The sequence below is a fragment of the Sceloporus occidentalis genome, unplaced genomic scaffold (genome assembly GCF_023333645.1).
Source record: "Sceloporus occidentalis isolate IW3139 unplaced genomic scaffold, rSceOcc1.0.p SCAF_16, whole genome shotgun sequence".
Classification (NCBI taxonomy): domain Eukaryota; kingdom Metazoa; phylum Chordata; class Lepidosauria; order Squamata; family Phrynosomatidae; genus Sceloporus; species Sceloporus occidentalis.
The window spans coordinates 8,394,020-8,415,018 of record NW_028316996.1 but is presented as its reverse complement, the minus strand read 5'-3'; the positions used below and the strand labels follow the sequence as shown (position 1 = coordinate 8,415,018).

At 38.3% G+C, this 20,999-nt stretch overlaps 1 protein-coding gene across 1 annotated transcript in view; it reads right to left on the bottom strand.

Moving 5' to 3' along the window:
- LOC149302990 (F-box/LRR-repeat protein 17-like) overlaps positions 1-20,999 on the bottom strand; it is a 270,951-nt gene that overhangs the window by 78,437 nt on the left and 171,515 nt on the right. Inside the window, exon 7 of the mRNA XM_089481735.1 lies at positions 17,816-17,892. Coding sequence (XP_089337861.1) covers positions 17,816-17,892 — 77 coding nt within the window. The remainder of the gene's footprint in view (positions 1-17,815; positions 17,893-20,999) is intronic.

Sequence of the window (20,999 nt, the reverse complement as noted above, 5' to 3'; positions counted from 1 at the left end):
ATTACCAACTATTAACATCATTTATATTCCCCTTCCTGCCAGCTACGTGCTATTTTTAAACAAATGCAATCATTCTCTGGAATTACTTACTGGCAGCATTTTTATTTTTGCAAAATAATATATCTGGAGAAAATATAGTCTCCATTACAGTAATTTCTAGCAAAATACGACCTCAAGAGTCCTTAAGAAGCTAACTGAAAAAATATTTGAAGCAGCACTAAAAGATCTAAAGAAACGGTTAAAGGGACACTGCAGCCATCACCTTATACCTTTATGTTTGCATGCAGAGAGAGAGTTGTATGCATGGATGTTAATCATCAGCCAGCTCCAGTGCTGGCTCGCGTGAGATTTTCAGGGGGTCTAAGGATTTTAGCTTTAAGCAGCCAAAACCAGCACCAAATGTCGGACTGCAGAGGAGGAGGTTATGACGCAGCAGGTTGGTGACTTTTTTTAGATAAAAAAATAAATATTAAAGTACTAAATACTTGAATATACATTAATTGTTGGCTGTTTGGGGCAATAACCTGTGCCTTTAGTGCTAAAATAAGTTATAAAAGTAGCAGCTTCGCTTTACTTTTAAAACCCCAACAGTGATGAAACACTGTGTTCCAATGGCATCTTCACAGGGTCAAAGGGCCACTTAAATGGGTTAAATGGTTTAAACCAATTCTGGATCTATATATTTTTTATTGTTGTACTAAATATTTTTTTTGCACTGTAGAATGCTGGGACGAGCCCCTTAAAGGCTCTCACATGGTACTTAGACTGAGCAAGAACGCGATCTTCACTGAGATATCACTGAGTTCTACAAAATTGGCATGTTACCAAGGCAACCAAAAGCCCAGGAAAAGCACATACAACCTATTCCATTAACTATTCTTCGGAAGAAACCTTTCACAGAGTAATTGAATGTTTCCACGTTTCTCTCTTCATTCCACAGGCGTTATTAGGTGGCTAACAATGGTTTTCTACATAACAGAATGACTGCAAATGCAAACTTAAAAGGCAGAAGGGTGTCTCGTGTAGCATTTTCTAATTGAATTACCTGTAGGTAATGTAGGTGCACAACCACGCACAGCATTATGTGGTTAATGCCTCTGAGACGTCTTATTTTATATTAGCAAACTGCTTTTGAAAGCATCAAGCCCAACATGTCAATCAGTAACCAGTACTGCATGCAACTATTATTTAAGAAAAACCTCAAGCATACATTAACGCACAGGTTAGTAAAATATGCTTTCTGTATTTTTGGTGGATAACCTTAAAAGACACAAAAAACTGTCTACATGTTGTGTTAATATTTTCAGCCTTGTTGAAACTATACATGAAATTAAATGATCTAAACTGCAATGAAAGCATTAATGCTAGATTTAGAGTACCACACCAGTTACAGAATGCTAAAATTAACACTTATGTTGGGAGAAGATGTACAGAAGCATGCTGAATTATACTCAACACAACACCAGTATGAGTGAATGAATTAGTAAAATGATGCAGCTTGAGAGCTGTACAGCTGGATCAGTCCTGAATGTGATATTACATTTTATTTTTACATTTCAAGAGCAAAAAAAACCTATACTACCTTAATGTCAATCTTCCTCTCCGTCAGTACAGGCGCCATGCAAGCTGACAAAATTAGTTCCTTCCTGTTGTGCCTATTCTTATCGTGAATTAAGTGGGACCTTAAAAAGGCTATTGTATTGTAGCCCCATACGTAATAGCCTTTTAAGGTGCCCCCTTCATTCATGATGCACCTTAGATTATGAATTACGAGAGGTACTTAAAAGGCTATAAAGTATTGTATAGCAGCCCCATACTTCATAGCCGTTTAAGGACCCTTTCTTTAAAAATTACTTTTTCTTTAAAATGGCACCAAACTATAAGGGTGCGGCCCATAATTGGGACAATACGGGAATAGTTTTTTCTTTTTTGCTCAAAGGCTTAAGATAACAATTGTTCAAACCTTGCTTTTCATATAAGTAAAGGTTTGCTGAACCATTTTCTGAAGGGTTAAAAATTAAGTTTAAAGTCACGTTAAGTTGCTAAGCCTTGTCCCAGATCATACAGGTCTTCAGTGGGCCTTGACCCACTTAACACTCACTATATTAGATCATGCTTTATTAGGGGCCAGTCTGCCTGTCAACATAAGGTTTATGGTCGATACCTTGACCACGCAGGGCAGATCATTCTAGACAAAGATGTGCTAATAGCAATATCACTTTAAACACTTTAATGAATCCTGTCACTCAATCAAAGCATATTTTTCTACTGCTTTGGAAAGCCGTAAGTAAACCATCTGATTTCTTGGCCTGCGCTCTAACGCACGTGTGATAGATAAAATGCAAACACTCTCAAAAAAAACCGAAAAGCAGATGTGACCCTCCGCACCGGGGGAACCCTCGAGATCCACAAAGAGATGGCAGATTCCAAACGTATATTCTTGCTAATAAAAGACAGAGCCGATGGCTGCGAAAACTGGAAAATATAGAGATACAATAGCAAAAATATACTTAAAAAAAAAGAAAATGTATATAACAGCGCTATCGTTTCTTCCCTATTAGTTGGAGTGAGTGATATAAAACAGATAAATAAAAAAAGAAATCTTGATACATAATTTAAAATCTACTGCCTTTTGGCTTCTAGGAATCCACAGAGAGCATCTCAAAGGGTTTTATTTACATCACGTTGACAGCTTGTCTCCCTGTGTCGAGTTGCCCCCATTTATCCTATCTATACTAACAACCTCAAGCTTACATATTTATAGACACTTTTTGTTAAGCTCTTGACATCCACTAATTAGTTATTAGTTATGTGTATACTGTAACTGTAGCTCCGTACATCCTGCTCATAAATAAGCAAGAGAATGTCATGGCATGAAACAGAATTACAAATCAAGCTATGTTATTAGCGGCGGTAGGTCATTTTAAGAGCTGGAATCATTTTGCTTTGATTTGCAGCGATAAACAATGCATACTGATAATGGAGAAAAGGCTGATATATGCTTATTTCCTAGCTTGCAGATTATTGTATTTTATTATTATTGTATTATTGTGTTATTTTAAGTAAAAAAATAAGAGTATATAGGTTAAATGATTAAATATTTATTTTATATGTTATGGATGTAAAATGGGTTTCCAATCAAGAGAGGTGTATTGCCTCTTTTTTTTGTATTGTTTTCTAATAATCATAAGGTATGCTTATCCAGTACTGACAAAAGTTAGGTTTTAGTCCCATTTTTGTGCCACGGGTTTCAGAATGATCGGTATGATGGAGTTTTCCTTGTAGAATGTGCACCTTAAATAATATTCCACCCAGAAATCAAATATACTTCTGCTTTCAGCTAACAGTCCCTTGGTTGAGATTTGCCCCACAGGAATATGCATTCTTCTTTGGAGGGGTAAACTGACCCTTTAAATGGATGACTTATGGAAACATATACCTAGGCTCTGCATTAAAATCACGGACAGAGAAGCTCAAGTGGCTTTTTCCAAAGATGCTTAGCCTTGGAGCAGCCTTCAGATGTAGCAAGGTCCAAAGTCATTAAATTGGTCCTTGAAATGTTTCTCATTAAAGCAGAATGTTAACATTAAAACAACACGTGTACAGAGACATAAGTGTAGATGGCATGGATGTTTCAGTGATAAGCATACTTCAAGAAACGTGTTAACTCTTTCAGCATCATATACATGGATGCTTACGCTACTCCGACGCTTCAAAAGTTGACCTGTAGTATACAACACACAAAACATTGAGCAGGTTATGGTTTGCCACTACAAGCAATACCGGAGCAAAGCTTCCAAAACAAACAAAAGCAACTGGGGTGTAGCTGGACCAGTTTCAAGGAGATCTTTGATCTCTCCAACCAAGACCCAATGGCTCATTCACTAGACACTCTGGTGGAATCAAAGATCTCCCTTGAAACTGGACCAGTTATACCATGGAGGTCTGTGCCCAACCGCAGCTCAAGCATAGGTCCTCTACAGCTTGATGGGTTCCAAAGGGGGCAGCTGGGACCTTGCTCCAGGGCAGCAACCCCTTGTAGATACACCACTGATGCCTGGCAAACATTCAGCCTACAGGCCTCTAGTTACGCGAAACCACGTACTCAATATTAATATTTGTTAATTTGCCATGGAGCTTAATGGTCACAAAGTTTCCTTGCCTCATTAGTTTACAAAAGAATCATTAATACAATAAGTTCTGCTAAGTAATAATGCCTGAAAGGACAGATTAATAGTCTTTGACCAAACTTTCTGATAAGTGACTGAATTAAATTTACATTGAAATTGTAAATGCATCTGTCATCTATGTCTGGGATTAAATGGCAGCCACATTTTGTGTGCATGACTTAGATAGATGTTGGAAAAACACTGTAGAATAATTTTAGCAAATCTATTAATTTTGCGGCTTGCTCATTACAAATATGCATGCCGTGTCAGAAACACAGAAATATTTAATCAGAAGCCAGCAGTCAACTATTATAATACATCATATTAATAATGTAATATTAAATTGAAGGTAAAATGGTTCATTTGGTATAAAACCCTGTTGATCTATCCATCAGTGTGCCGCAGAGGCATGCCCTCAGCAATGCAATAAACTAACGTCTTGCATATAAAAGCATTCTCCTTTATGTTATAACGCAATGTTTGCAGCCGCAAATGATAAGTATGAGGCACGACATCCAGAAAGTGGACAAAAACTTCACCCAAAGGACCCAGGAATAATACAACCAAAGCACACTCAGTATGAGTATCTAAATTACTATTATATTTACAGATTTAATATAATGCCATCATAAACTGTGGCGCTGTACAATAGGTAAACAGGCCATAAGAGGGAGTGCATGACATAGGAATTCCAACTCACAGAAATAAAAGGTAACTAGGGCCCTGATTATTATTAACCATTTTAATGCCGTTTAAAGTAGTGAGTGGCACATTATACAGACAAAACACTAACTATATGTTATACCAGACCTATACCCATTAATATGGAAATAAGGAAGGAAGGAAACGGCTTGCAGATCTTGGTATAAAATGTTCACATGAATCATTTCTAAAGTTACATTTTGTGGGGCTATATACCTATAAAAGTAATCCTTGCGCAAATTTGAAATGCAATCTTATTCCTGGAGCAACCAATGGAATGGACCTGCTGCTTGGCCAATTCCACAGAGACAAAATAATGTTTCACTGTATGCACCAGGATCACTGTTTATGCATAACCCCAATACTCACTATGTAGTCATCTCATATACAGTCACCAAAACGGACTTCCAATAAAATGAAATGAAAAAACATCCAGTTACTGTGTTAAAACATAAATCCATCCGCACTTGCTATATGCACTGGCACAGGAAAAGCAGTATCGACAAAGTGAGTCCTGCGGTATTCTAAGGTGTAACCAGCTCATTAGTCAGATCTTCAAACGTTCTAATAACAGAAAAAAGGTAGGGACAGGGGCAGACTACATACTTTGTAATCTCATGATGTTTGATGCAGGCACTGCGCATGCCAATCTAATATTACTTAAATAGAAGGAGATGACTTTTGCCCAAAGCCTTCATCACCAGTATACTGTGATATGATATGACTTCCATCTCCATGGGTTGTGTAAATTCAATTCTAGCGTCTTGAGTTAACTTATTACTAAAACCACTCATTGATGAACACCTGAAAATCTTATTAATGCGCTGCTAGAAACACAAATTAGGATTGTGTTTCAGGGTGTGCTTTTCACGCATCCAACAGCAGCGGGAACGGGGGAATTCTGTACTGAAGACATTCTGTGCACAATAAGAATTCTTCTGTTCACTGGATTCAGATGACTTCCAATCCCTTGTATGAGCCTCACATTTTATAATCAAAATGAAAAATTATAGGTGTCCTCTTACTAGCCTCAGAAATTTGCATTGTAAAAGCATTTCGGAAGATGAAAACTTGACATGTTGATGACGGCACCAAATAATGCAGCCCTTCCTTTTATATACAATGTATTTCGTTTAAAATCTTAAAAAGAAAGTTCCAAATCAATTTAACGGTGGGAGAAATGGCACATATCAGAGTTATGGCAGAGGTTTCATTCCAAAAGTAGTTTCCTACAAAGCACCTTCTTCCGAGCTCACTGGGGAGACACTAAGGGCAGGAGCGATGGGATTTTTTTACAACTGGAAAACATTAGCAGACTAGATGGTGCGAATGGTTCTTATCTGCCAAATTTTATGTTTCTATTCTGGTGACAAACACAATGCACGACAGCTGATATGGATCAGGCTCTGCGAGTAAAAACTATTTTTACATAAGTTTGCTGTTTCATACAATTTGCTCCAAGCTAGATCCTTGGGCCCCCTTGCGTGGAAAGACCTCCTATTCCAGGTATGTATCTATTTTAGGTTTAAAAGACTACGTTATAGAACATGTTATTGAACGAGAGACATCAGTGTTCACTTAAGAGTACTTGTACTATGTAGGAAATAAAATGTTTTTGTTAATTACGGTTCTAATGGACTGTTTCTATTTTATTGCAGTATTTTTCCTAATGCAATTATTTAATATATCTATACAGATACTGAATGGGTGCCGGATGAAGTATTTGTATGCCAGTGACATTTCAGTACATTTATGTTACTTACTTGTTTAATGAGAACAATTTTGACTCCTTTTAATATTTTCTTAAAGGACGCTCCAGCCATGAAATACACTTGACCTGCCAGAGATCTGTCTGGCCATACAAATGGAACGCTTTTCACCAAAGTTAATTTTTTTCTTTATAGATGGTTCTTTTAGTATTTAGTATTACATGTCTTTTGCTATTTTGTAACAACTGATAAGATTAATGTGTGCTTCCTCCATCCTCATTTTATGGCTTTGCTTCTTACGGCGTTTTACAAGAAGGCCAATGACTGATTTGCATGAACAGTGAATCTCTGAAGAGATAATGCCGATTCGATTTAGGGCTTTCAGTGTTAACAGTAATGCTGTCTTTATGCCCGTTCTTAGCAGGATGACATATATATCTATTTAAAGTAGAATACTGATCAGAAAAAAACCTCATATTATGGTAGATGCTTTCAAGCAACTTTATAGGCACATTTAGAAATTGGTGCTTTGCAGAACTAGCTTAGTGTAAAGACTTCCCATTGATTAATCAATAAGCTTCCTGATCTTATAGTCTTTGGTATTTATGGAAATTGTTAAATAAAATTCAACTTCTAACCACAAACAATTGGTAGGGGAAGTGGTTGATTATTTAATTAATATGTTAATGAGTTATGTAACCCATGGCCAGAAACAAGCACAACAGTATAACGTTCACCAAACTTCTTTCAGGACACCCTACAAAATTAAAAATGTAACTGATGGTTGTTTCACAGTGCGGCATAGGAGCGTAGTCTGTGGTTATATTTAGTTGCTATTTTTCTTCACTATACCACTTACAGTACATGAGCTTAATGCTGCATTTTGCTAGATTTCACATGTACACTATATGGACACACCACTTAATTATTTAATTCAGTTGTTTCAATCAGACCCATTGTCACACGTGTATAAAATCAAAGAGCTAGCCAGGCAGTCTGCATTTACAAACATTTGTTGAAGAATAGGTCGTTCTGAAGTGATAAGGCGCATTATGTGTAAAAGTCTCCAACACTCGATTGCATAACTGAAGAGTTCCAAACTTCCAAAGGCATTAATATCAGCACAAAAAGTGTGCGGCCCGATCTTCACGGAATGAGTTTCCACGGCCGAGTAGCTACGGCGTCGGGGCCAAGTGCTGTAGAGAGAGCTGCAACTGGACTAGAGTGACAAATCAGGCTTCTCTGTTTGGCGGTCTGATGGGCGAGTCCCTATTAGTGTAATGGTCAGGTGTCCCAATACTTTTGTACATATAGTGGACTTACAGAGTAATCAAACAGGCATGGACAGATAAATAGACAATAAATTAGCTGCTATTTATCCACATGGATGATAATCATTTACATACCTGAGAACCAGAGAGTTTGACCCAGAGTCTGGAAAAGGTCCCTTTTCGCTTTCTCGACAGAAATCAGGGGCAGATCTAGAGCCTCACCTTGGTAGTGGCACTCGCACTAACCCACATATCCAGACACGCACATTAACACACATGTACACAGACACTCACACCAACACTAGACATTGAACACCAACACACACAGACACTTAAATAAATAAAACTAACACACACTAACAAACCAAAGACAAATGTTCACACACTAACATACCACCCAGACATACACTCACAAACACAGCCAGACACACAATTTCTCTAACATACACAAAGGACCTAAAGAGAGATAACTGGGACGTATGGTTACAATAATGTGACAATGAACATAGAGGCGAGGGCAGCTGAGTAGGCATTGTTAAAGAGATGATCATATTTCCAATATACAATTGCTTATATGCAGACATTGCATTCTCATCGAGCAGTAGAGTTCTGGCTTGAAACCTGACAGCTTCCTTATGGCACAGTGACATGCTAACCTGCTAGCAAAGGTGGCTACTCAGGAAGCCTAACGAGACATAGCCTTACAGCTCTACAGTGTGTTTCTCCCAAAGAGGAGGAGGCGGGCTAATAGATTTCTGACATAACCGTTCCTTTAAAGTGTCATCGATCAAGTTGATAAACTTTCCCAGATATCCACAATAGCAAATAAAAATCTCCAGTGACGCCAAAAGGGATTTAAAGCCAAAGAAGCACACGTAAACTTTAATCAATACTCTTAACATGTACAGGTGGACTTTGTGACTTAGGGCAGCTGTAATCACCATGATATAAAGCGTACAGAAAAAAAATCCACACGATCCCATCAGATTGTGACACTGGTGTAATAATTGAGAATATAATTCTTGTAGCTATAAAGTACATTTCATTGCAGCTAACATAGATATTCTATCCTGTGGGATTTACGGACAGTGAATTACATTTTAACGGACAGTGTTCTACAAAAAGGGCTGTGTACTAATTTCACCATGGAGGATTTACTGATACAAGTGTCTACGGTTTCTCACCACCCACAGCTTGACTTGGTCCCCGTGCTAATTAAGCTAATCTGGAAGAAAAGAGCGTGTATTGAATATAGCCCCATTTCATCAATAAACGTACAATGTACATAGGAAGAAAGCCGGCTAAATTACACAAGGAGATGCATTATGTGCAGACATAAGAGGCACTGCATTTAAACAAAATTATTCATGTTCTGCCTTTATTCTCACTGCCCTTCATCTTGAAAGGTAATATAATAATAAAAAAATATTTTGAGAAAAGCACAACAAATTCCACTAAGCCGAGACGTAAATGACAAGTAATGTACGTAATGTAATTATTCTAAAAAATGTCCCTAGGCTTCGTATTTAATTTAAACGTGAAAATATATAACTTACAAATATCCTTTTTCATAAGATACACTGGTCTCTCTGATCATGAAATCGTGTGTTGAGGATCCCCAAGGTCCTCTGGAAGGAAAAAAAGATATTGTCGCCCTCCTTGGACTCCAGCAGCGATCACAGCAATACTATTAAAAAATAAACTGGCTTGCTTAGACTAATTTATTGAAGGGCATATTAACCACCTTTCTCTGCATGTGTGTCGGAAAACATGAAAGTAATCAGGCTCATAGAATTCATATATATATATATATATATATATCAAGAAATTTGAGAGTTAGATACGTAAAACAAATAAGATTTAGTTAACTAAAAACTACAGAGTAAAGCAGCTTCTAGAACATCAAAGGACATTCTAGTGATGGACCACTCCTTGTCTCTATTATTTATGGGTCTCATGGGTTATGGGTTGCTTTATTTTCAGTAGGTTTGGAACAATCATTGTAAAAATTCAAAGATGGCAGCTCCCTGTTGCTAAACAAGTAAAGAATCAGTGCACGTCCATCAAAGCACCTATCGGAATCATAAATATTAAGCATTCTGTCACACTATATGGCCATTTATATTGCTTATCCTGCCACTGCCAATTTTGGCAAGTCCTATCTAATCCCAACACGGTTGTATTGTTTGCCATGGAGCTGAATCAGTGGGTCTGCGTAGCCTCAACCCACTGAAGCAGAATCAGTGGGACTGCATTGCCCTTTAACTCATTAAAGCTGAATCAGTGGGGTCTGCACCACTTCCAGCAGCTACAGCCAGGTTTGCTGAGGGTTACTGAGGTTGCTGTAGCCTAGTGGTTATTGGTACACTACAGCCATCCTATGTACTTTAATGCATATGATAGCAGAGGTTTGACTTATAATGATATTTTTTGTTTTATATGTAAATTAATTCATTAGAATGCTCGCTTACGCCCCCCCCCCCCCCAGCTATTTGCCTTGGAGGAAACGCTGTTCATCAAACACATCTTCTTTGAATCTATACTCCAGAGCTGCCTGGTGTAAAAGTTCCAGGCACCAAAAGAGAACCCCTGCACAGAAAACCTTCCTACTAATCATTTGCTGCTGGGCTGAACTGAGGATGATGATGAGCCTGGCACTTTAAGGCCAGTGGTCCCCAAATGCCAGGTGGAGAAGCCTAGTTGTGTAAGATGAAGGTCAGGGCACTACACAACCTTGTTAAACTGTATAATATACTACGCAGCCTTCATACAAAGGGTTAATGATAACTATTGTTAGAATTGTCTTCTGTACTGCACCTGTCAAGTTTTGCATTTGAAATATAAGCAAGCCATGTGCATATAGTTTGCTGTATAGCACATTCACGGTTAATACTATTGCCCTCTTGTGCTTTGACGCTACTTATGATGATAAAATATTAATGTTACAGATGTTGGCACAGTAGGTGTCAGGGTGAACGCCATGCAGCAGCCCCACGACTGCAGACACTTTTCTCAATTAAGGAGAGAATAACTGAATCATAACGCATAACAAGAACAGAATCAAAAAAACTCTTTTTATACAAAGGGACTAAATGGATTATACAGAAATGTTTGGTGCTTGGGCATTCAGAACCCTTACTAGTTATTGTAAGGGAGACATTGATTTTATTTTCATATGTGCATATTTAAGCCAAATTGTACATTGTTCAAAGATCATTGATTAGGCTCTATACTGTATTGTATTTGGTATATAAAGACCAAATAACATTCCATGGAAGTTAGAAAGAAAGTATTAAAAGAGTATTAAGAAAGTATTAGGAGCTCTCCGTAACACATATGGGAAGGAGGTAAGAAATATGTTATTAAAAAGTACCAATGAGGCCTGTCTGGAGCTTTACATAAAGTGCCCTTCCTCAATGTGGAAAGAGGTTTTGTGGTCAGGTTTTGGCGAAAATCCTCAAAATTAACACTGCCACCTATGCCTCACAGCATGCCTAAACCCTATAGTAAAGTGTGGGGTTGGGATGCTCCCTATCAACGAGGGTAGTTGTGTAGATCTAACCCAGGGCAGCACCCCAGGCACTCCTCACTACTTATGCCTGCAGGCGCTGTCCTCTCTGCTGAGTGCTGGGATAAGATGTCATGCTGTAGCATTCTATGGAGGCCATGTTGATGAGGCAGATATGTCCACTGTGTAAACAGGCCTGTTAAAAGAGAGATATCTGGCTCCATCACCCAAACGGCACATTGATATACTTTGGGGAGCTATACTGTCCAATAGGAGTTAACCTGTAGGAAAAGCCAGGATACCTCAGCCTAGATCTACACCAGTAAAATAGAATGTTTCCTTTCAGAATAACTTTCTTGTTTCCAAACTTGAGATTTTGTTATGATAATTTTAAAAGGTGACAATGTGCTGTTTTCCTCTATACAGTCCTCAAAAAAAAAAAAAAAAAAAGAAGAGGTGGTGAGAACCAACCTTGGTGGAGTGTGGGGACCTCATCGACATGAAGAACGATGACTGCTTATATAGTTCTATATGCTAGTCTACAAGCACCACAAGAAAAGAACAAAAAAAACAAGAGAGTTTAGTGTTCTATTGTAGTCAGTTTAGAGACTTCACCTAACCACCTACAATAGAAACATTAGAAACCACATAGCCAAAGAACAGGCTCATTTACAGCGGGTAAATGCCAAACATCAGAGTTTGGACAGGAGCATCAAGGACAGGTGGAAGCCCGAAGACCAATTTTGCACCATAGATTCCCACCACCAATCAGAGAATAAAAAGGTTTGCCAATCGCGGCATAGCCCCACTTAGTAATAACCTTTACTGAATTCAGCAGTTGAACGACCAATGCCTGGTGTGAGAAGCTTTTTTTTACTGTCTGATAGCATCCTGCTACTAGATGTCTCCTATTCCACAAGTGACTAAGAATAAGATGTAAGATGATGTTACTTTACTGCCAGCTTCTTAAATGTTTCTTAGTCTCCCTCTAAGCTTATGGAAAGAAATGTTCAGAAAATACATGTTTTGTTAACATTTGGCTACTAACCTCTCACCCCAAAATGTGATTCTATGATAATACGGATATAATCAGGGTGAATAGTTAGAATGAGAAGCCAACTTTGCCAGGTTTTAATTCAACAAGGGTTTTTGATTTTGTACTAGATTCAGATCTACCTACCAAACTATTTACAGGAAAAAAAGATATATGACTTTTTCCTTACACAACCTGTTAAATATTGCTTTATCTAGAACAAATTCTAAAACTTTTATGCGGGGAAACTCACAGCAGTAATGAAAACAAAACAAAGAGACAGACGGTAGTAAATGTGTGTGTATTATAAAGAACATTTTTGATTAAAGGTATTAATAAGGAAAGTGAAATATACAAAAACAAGAGCGCCTGATATATGTCATATAGAACAAGGAATAAAAAATACAATAAAATGTGCTGCAAATAAGATAATAAAAATGAAAAATTCAGCAAATGCTTGATTTTAAAAGTCTTGCTGCAGTGCTTTACTTTATGATCCCTGTATACTTGTAAAAATTTTATATACAATGTGAGCGGGATCTCTTTGGGCTCAATTATTGTATAGCAAATGTCATCTTTGTGTGTGTTGAAAAGCCAGTAATGTGATAAATAATATGGTACAGGGAATCTGTCAGCCCCAGACCTGACAACAGCAGCCAACCGCATATAACCTTCCGTTTTGAGTTAAAGGAAGCACTGCTGCCCCCTGGTGGCTGAGGGGAATTGGATGTCTAACGTGCGTCAATATGTTTGGCTTATAGTCCTTTAAATGCACAATAGTTCAGTGCTTTAGCAAACAAGTCCTGGATTCAAGATGTTAATCCATGCTGGCAGCAACAAATATCACATTACCCTTCTGCGTTATGGCATTTCTCACTTACTAGAGTTTTCAGGCCAATTTGACGCACACAGAAATGGAGAGGCTGAATCATAACAACAGGAAAGAAAGGAGAACTTTATTTAAGTCCCATTAACCCCTTCGCGACCTTTGCCGGTTCAGGACCGTCATAACAAGAAGGTCACTAAATGACCTTTGACGGTCCTGAACCGTCAAAAAATTAAATAAGCTTAGAAAGTGATCAAGGATCACTTTCTTCGCTTAAACGGCCTTGCTGCAATGCCTCGATGTCGAGGCATTCAGCAAGGCCGAGATCGGCATCGGGGGCCATGTCTGGCCCCTCCCCGGGGCGTCAACAGCCGGCATACATTGTATGGCGGCGGACGCCCGTTTTAAAAGCGTTTAGGAGGCGATCAACGATCGCCTCCTAAACTTAAATGGTGTCGCTGGAATGCCTCGATCAGGAGGCATCCAGCGACACCAAACACTTACCTCTGGGTGGGCTGTGACCGCTCTGGAGAGCGGTCACAGCCGCCGCTGCCGGTGATCTTCGCCATCAAGCAAGATGGCGGCGGCCCGGGAAATAAAACAATAAAGACGAAAAAGTTCGCTAGAGGGTCTCCAGACAGTCTAGAGAACTGGCTCCACTTGCTGGTTGAATACAGGTACTGCATTCAACCATGCAAGTCAATGGAGCCCAGCTTTCTAATCACTATGTGATTAGTAAAATATTCAAAAAAAATAAAAATAAATAAAAAATGGAAAAAAAAATTAAAAAAAAATGTGCTAACATTTAAAAATAATTATGCAGTGATGTCACTAGATGAACCATCCAGTACCAGCAAAATGTGTAAAAAAAAATATAAAAAAAGTATTAAAAAAATAAAATAAAATTAAAAAATAAAGTTTATTATTTTGAGCAAGTGCTAAAAATTCTCAAAAATCTCAACAAAGAGTTAAAATAAAAGCACTTCAAATACCCAAGGGGTGTCTAATATATAAAAAAAATGGGGTAAATTGGAGTGGCCTAGCTCAAATATAGGGCATAGGTACAGACTGACCAAAATGGAGAAAATAAGCGCACTTCCCAAATGTGGCATTTTAAATCTGAAACAACCCGACAAACCCATGCATGTCGGGTATCACTGCACTCAGGAGATGTTCCTGAACACACATTGGCGTGTTGTTTGACAGTGGCATATACCAGGACCTGTATATCTATAACTAAAGTAGAATTTGTGTGAAAAAAAAAATTAAAAAATTACTATTACAAAGTTTGACAAAGTGTAGTTCTATAATTGGTGCATGGAAAGGGTTAAAATAACAGCATTTGGAATACCCTGGGGTGTCTAGTTTTCAAAAATATATGGTTTGAATGGGTTAAATTGAGTTAACCGGCTTCAAAGATATTCCAAAGAGGAGAGGGAGGCACAATGACCAAATGACCACCTGAATTACGCATGCCCCAAAAGTAGCCTTTTACCAGCCAAACAATCTGACAAACCCATGCATGTGGGGTATCGCTGTACTCAGGAGATGTTGCTGAACACATATTGGGGTGTTGTTTGACAGTGACATATACCAGCACCTGTATATCTATAACTAAAGTACAATTTGTGTGGAAAAAAAAATAAAAAAAATTACTATTACAAAGTTTGACAAAGTGTTGTTGTATAATTGGTGCATGGAAAGGGTTAAAATAACAGCATTTGGAATACCCTGGGGTGTCTAGTTTTCAAAAATATATGGTTTGAATGGGTTAAATTGAGTTAACCGGCTTCAAAGATGTTCCAAAGAGGAGATGGAGGCAGACTGACCAGATTTGTTAAAAAAGATTTGGAAATCATAAAACGCTCCTTGTACTTATTGCCCTATAACTTACAAAAAACAGCAAAAAAACATAAAAACATTGGGTATTTCTAAACTCAGGACAAGTAGTAGAATCTATTTAGCAGGTTTTTTTACTTGCTTTTTTAGGTGAGTAAAAGATTTTTCAAATAAAAGTCATAAAATGTGTTTTTTTTTCAATTTTTCACCATGTTTTTTTTATTTTTTTTATAGTAAATAAGATGATACGATCAAAATAATGGTATCTGAAGAAAGCCCATCTTGTCCTGAAAAAAACAATATATAACTTATGTGGGTACACTAAATGGGTGAGGAGAAAATTACAGCTGAACACAAGCACCACAAAAGTGTCAAAACAGCCTCGGTCCCACAGGGTACAAAACGAAAAATGAGCCCGGTCCTTAAGGGGTTAAAAAACGCAATAGTCAGATGGGTATCAAGCACCTCACAAGTTTTAAATATTATTGTTATATTATTATTAATAGAGATTATGATTACAGGTACGGTTTAAAAAATAATGATCATTTTTCAACAGTGCCACCACTGCTTTGAATTCTCGTCTTGTTCTCCAATTCATTTTTGACCACATGAAAATTTGTATTGGAGTAAGAATCTGGTCCCATGCGACTTGAGCTCCCTCTGAATCAATGCAGTTCAGCTTAGGATATTGCCAGCCGAGTGGGATTGCAGAAGAAACTCGCTAGGGTTGGCCGTTACATTGCTTTATTACTTAAATGTAAAGTCAATGTAAATCGAACATGGCATGTTTCAATTCACTTGCAAACTCAAAATTGAACCCCAAAGGGTCCAGATCTAGCAATATAACATGTAATCGTGTGACTTGGGCGGAATTTGTAATTTTTTCAAATACTGCCCACAAAAAAGACAGCATGCGATCTTCATGCTAGAACAATGGCAGTGATTTATTCAGAAATCCCTTTAATTGTTACTGGAAATGTTCTGCTCATTTTGCCCAAAATGAATTGCAAGTTGACAGATGGCCGTGTGAACTACAAAATGAAATCCATTCCTGTCATTCTGCCGTAGCTACAGAATCACAAATATAAATGGCGGAGTTTGAACTAAGCCAAATCATTGCTAAAACCTTGGCAACTTAACATGAAAAATTTAACAAATACGAGAGGTTTTAAACCATCATGCCCAAGAACCATCAAAATATGCATTTAGGTGAACTTTACTGCTGTCATACTTTTATCAGTCCTGTAATAGCCATCCACACAATCATTCTGTATCAGTCTTCAAAAGAAAAGAGAAAGTCAGGGTTGTTAGTGTCTTGGTGATTTAGACTGAGCCATTCATGATAAAGAGGCAATGTTTGCTTATTAGATTAGATTAAAATAAAAGCTCTGGAACAGATAAAATAAAATGATATGCTGCTTTCTTAAATCATCTGTAATGTCATGTAATGTCATAGTAGTAATACAAAATGGCGGGAATTCTTTACAGTTCTACAGGCATTCAATGTTTTAGTGGAAAGATTGCCTGGCCTAGCTCTCCAGCTCTACTTCATCTACAAATCATGTGCAATTGTAAGGCAACATCTTCAAGATAAGTCAAAAGGTTTTCATGAGTAATTTTAACCTTCTGAACAACATAAAACCATGAAGTATGAGATGTGACTAGACAAAATGTCTTGTTCTTGTTATCGGGGACCTTTATCAAAATACACTAAGCCTGCCTTGAGGTTCTTTAAAGTTTCGAATGATACATGACAGGCGATAAATGTGTTATGCACGTGTCTGGGTTATGAATCCAAAGGTCCACTTGAAATCCGCACTTCCTGTCCCAGAGCAGCGCACATAAAAGTTAAAGCCAGGAAGTTTCCTATGCTACTAAATATCAAAAGCCTGGGGAATGACTGAACTCCAGAACTGGAGCAGAACATTCGAAAGACAGATATCCAAGGCTGCCGGTGAGCCGCATCCTTTTTCCAAAGCCATATGTCTTCACGTGAGCGTAATTCATGTGACACACACTCTCCCGGCAGCTAAAATCATGTCAGCTCTCTCACCAGTCTTCGGTAAATGATCCGTTCTTCCCCCCTTGAAGTCAGCAACTTCTCATCTGCTGACTATTTCAATTCAGACACTGTCTCCAGCTAGTTTTACATGTCTAATGCAATTATACTAAAAGAATGGAAAGAAAATAAAACCACAAAAATACGAAACGAAGCCAAAGGATTAATCCAGGTTACTGATTGAACATACTTGGAATGCTTTGCCTTTTTCAGTTACAGACTTGGTGACTTCAGAACGCCTCGAGTAATGATCTGCATTATGTCTAATCTTGCCCTTGTCATGAAGACGTCATGACACATTTCTGTGTGGCATGGTGCCAGTTGGCTCAATACCGCTCGTATTTCCAACACTTCCCAAGTCTTTACCCCCGCCAGTTATCCCAGGCTAAAACAACCCAATCTGTTAAGGTGGCACAGGACACAACGCATTAATTCTAACTGACAGCTTGGTGTAAGACGGAAAGAAGGGCTAAATATATTTTCCGTTTTCATTTCAATTTCTCTCTCTTTTTAAAGTGGTAATGACTGCATATTTTTCCGAAGGAAAAGAGTCGGAGCAGCAAGAAATGTTGATATATAAGACGAAGCTTGGGTAGGTCAGTGATTAGTAAATATGTTAAAGTCTTAATTGCATGTTACCATCATGAAAGGCTGGGTCCCAGCAGCTGTAGACACTTTATAGCATAGAGGGTCACTTACCGTCATCCGTGATCTTGCACGTTACCAGATAAAGCTCTTTCAGATTCCAGCCTTCCTTGGCAATGACTTCTACACATCTGCAAAAAAAGAAGACAGGATTGCGTGATTACGATTATATATTGTAGAAAAGAACAATAACGATGCCGCTAAATCACACACACGCTCTGGCTTTTGAGAGAAAACTGTGGTTTATTATACGGATAGCCTCCTGTATTTTTATCAATAGCACAATGAAGATAAAGAGACTCTACAGTATATTTTCATATAACTTAAGAAAAAGGATTCTAGACGAATGGCAGAATAGGTTTTTGTTCCAATGCTTGGTGAAAATGAATTCCTAATGTTGTACTTAATACAAAGTGTGAACTTAAAATGTATATATTTCCTACTGAACATTCCATTAACCCCTTCTTTACTGAGGGCGTTTTGGGCCCAAAAACCTGAGACTTTTTCCCAGCATTTTCACACTAGCTATGATTCTGCCATTTTAATGTTTTTTGCCCCACACAAACTATTTATTGTTTTTTTTAAGGACAGATGGAGCTTTCTCTAGATAACATTTTTAGATGTATAGTCCAACATTTAGTATGAATAATACATTAAAATAATGAACATTTTGGGGGGGGGGAACAAAACATTGTTTCTAATATTTTACTATGAAAAGGGTCCCCAAAGCCAGTTCAGTTGACCAAAATACCACAAAATGTATATTAATATAAGCGTCTTGATTTTGAAAATATCCAATATGTGTACGTTGTTTTTTAGGAAGTTACGGGACACAAAATAGAACATTCCTGTTTTCTTTCCCAAACTTGAAATTGTCAAATTTAATTTCCGGAAGCCTATGTCTCATTCTGGACTGTTTAGCAGCCCACCAGCTCAAAATATCCCCACAAAAGCATACATTTTCAGAGAGAAGATAACCCAGGGTATTTAAGAGTTAATTGACAATCCACTATAAACACACAGTTCAGATAACGAAAGATACAATTTTCATAAGTATGCAGTCCATTTGCGAGTGTAGAGTATTTATCATTTTTATTATTTGTATATAAAGTTTATAAATTTTATTTGGAGGGGGGGTGTCCTAACAAAGTCAGGATTCCAGCATCCGCTTCCGCTCCGTTCCCCCAGAATCAAACCGACACTTAATACAAACAACAGGAAGCTGGAGACCTCTGAGGGAGCTAATAAAAGATGAAACGCCACAATGTATAATAACGTATTTATTGTCCAGAATCCATCACATTAATATGCAGCAGCAGGGCCACACAGCCCACGTTGGAGACAAGATGAAAACCACCCGATGTGTTTTGCACCGAACCTGTGCAACTGGGAACCGCCGGGTAGCGGTGTCCCACAGGAGCGCACACGGCTGCTTTCTTCATGATGCTCCATGCCGCTTTGAGCCACTTTTTCATGAGAGCATGGGGCGGCTTGAATGTTTTAAAGGCTTGAAACATGAGAATCCTCAACAATCAAACTGTAAGATTGACAAATGTTTTCAGAGAGGTTTGAAAATCTGCACACATAGCAACTACTTTAATAAGCCCAACAGTTTCCAGGCCCCCAAAAAGTTAAATACTGGTTCTTAGAGGTGCTCCCCTCCCACTGATGCCTGAAATTGAGTTCTGGATACCATAGTTTCTAGCCCTGCGCGGTTGCAAGTAAGATATAATAGCAGATAATTATTCAATTAGAATTAATTCAATTATGCTTCATGGACCTATAAATATATGCAAATATAGAATGACCATATATTGTACACCCCTCATCATTTCAGGTGCCCAAAACATAGCACCTGTGTTAGGAGTTATGGCCACAGGTAGGGTGTTAGATGCAGTAGGAAGGGTTGGAGGTATGGTCACACTTGCAGAGCTCATCGCTGCATGGTGGACCTGAGGGAACGTGCTGCAATCAGAGGATTTCCCAAACCAGCCTATGATTCACACAGCCTGCAAATGTTGTACAGTGATCCAGGACAGAACCCAAAATACAGGACACTTGGGAGGTATGATACTGCTATTGTAAAATGTCACATTTAAATGACAATGGAGAGTTGAAACATGAAGATGAGAAAAGGGCCATGTGCCGGGTGATATATACCAATTATTAAATGAGACTGATGACTGATGTCTGTAGTAACCAATGTGCATTGTGTTATTTTATTCTGCAGCTCGAACTATATATTACTGACAATGTGACAAAATCAAGCACAGCCAAATAGCATAGCAAAGATGAATGATGAATCCTCGAACAAAATACTGTGTAATCTGGAGCTCTACCAGCTCTGATCCAGACATCTGTAAGCAAACTTAGCGGGGGATCAGAGCTGCCCTGGAATCTGCGTTGCCTTAAGCCAGGCATACTGTCTAGCAGATAAATTGTCAGAGCTAAGAGTATCACTAGTAAGTGCAGACGGGATTTCCAGGAGCCTGGCTGTCAGGTTTGCAGAAGAAAAAGCTGTATTTACGTCCTGCGGCTGAGTCTCTCAGTTGATTGGTTTTATTAGGCTGTGCTCATTTCTTAAGGCTTCCGGTGTCCTGATTCTGATGCGCCCATAGAAAAGCCCCCATAAATAAATATATATATATTTAATATATTGACTCCTTGGGGCAGAGCTGCCAATAACTGCAGTCCATTCTCAAAATGCATTAATATCTGTATTTTAATATTAGCTCTCCAAGCCGTCTACTGAATACAATATTTCCCCACTAAATACTACTGGACATATTCCGTAAAGACAATAAACGTGCACTCAAATTTTGTTAAATCTATTGGGAAATCACTGTTTCTAAAGGAAAAAGCAAACACCTAGCGCTTTCCAGGTTCTGTTTAACGCATTATTTTCTGTATGCACGGTAAACGCTATCCAAATAGTTCTGCCAGCTAATTAACAATATTAGCAGGCAGAGCAGGTTCTGTAATGGGCTGGAAACATTAGTATGGTGGTAAAAAGGTACTATGGGCAATTTCGTAAGGGACGGGGGAAAACGAGTAAAGAAAATGTGGGTAGCACAGTGCAGTATAATATGTGGGCATCTGATGGGCCATAGCAAAAAAAGAGGGTCAAACAAAAAGAGTCCCGAGGCCATACCACCACCAATAGGGAAAAGGCATAGTGACGGGTAATAGAAGAAGCTGCAGTATAAATGAGCCAGTTATGAAGGATATCTCTGATCTC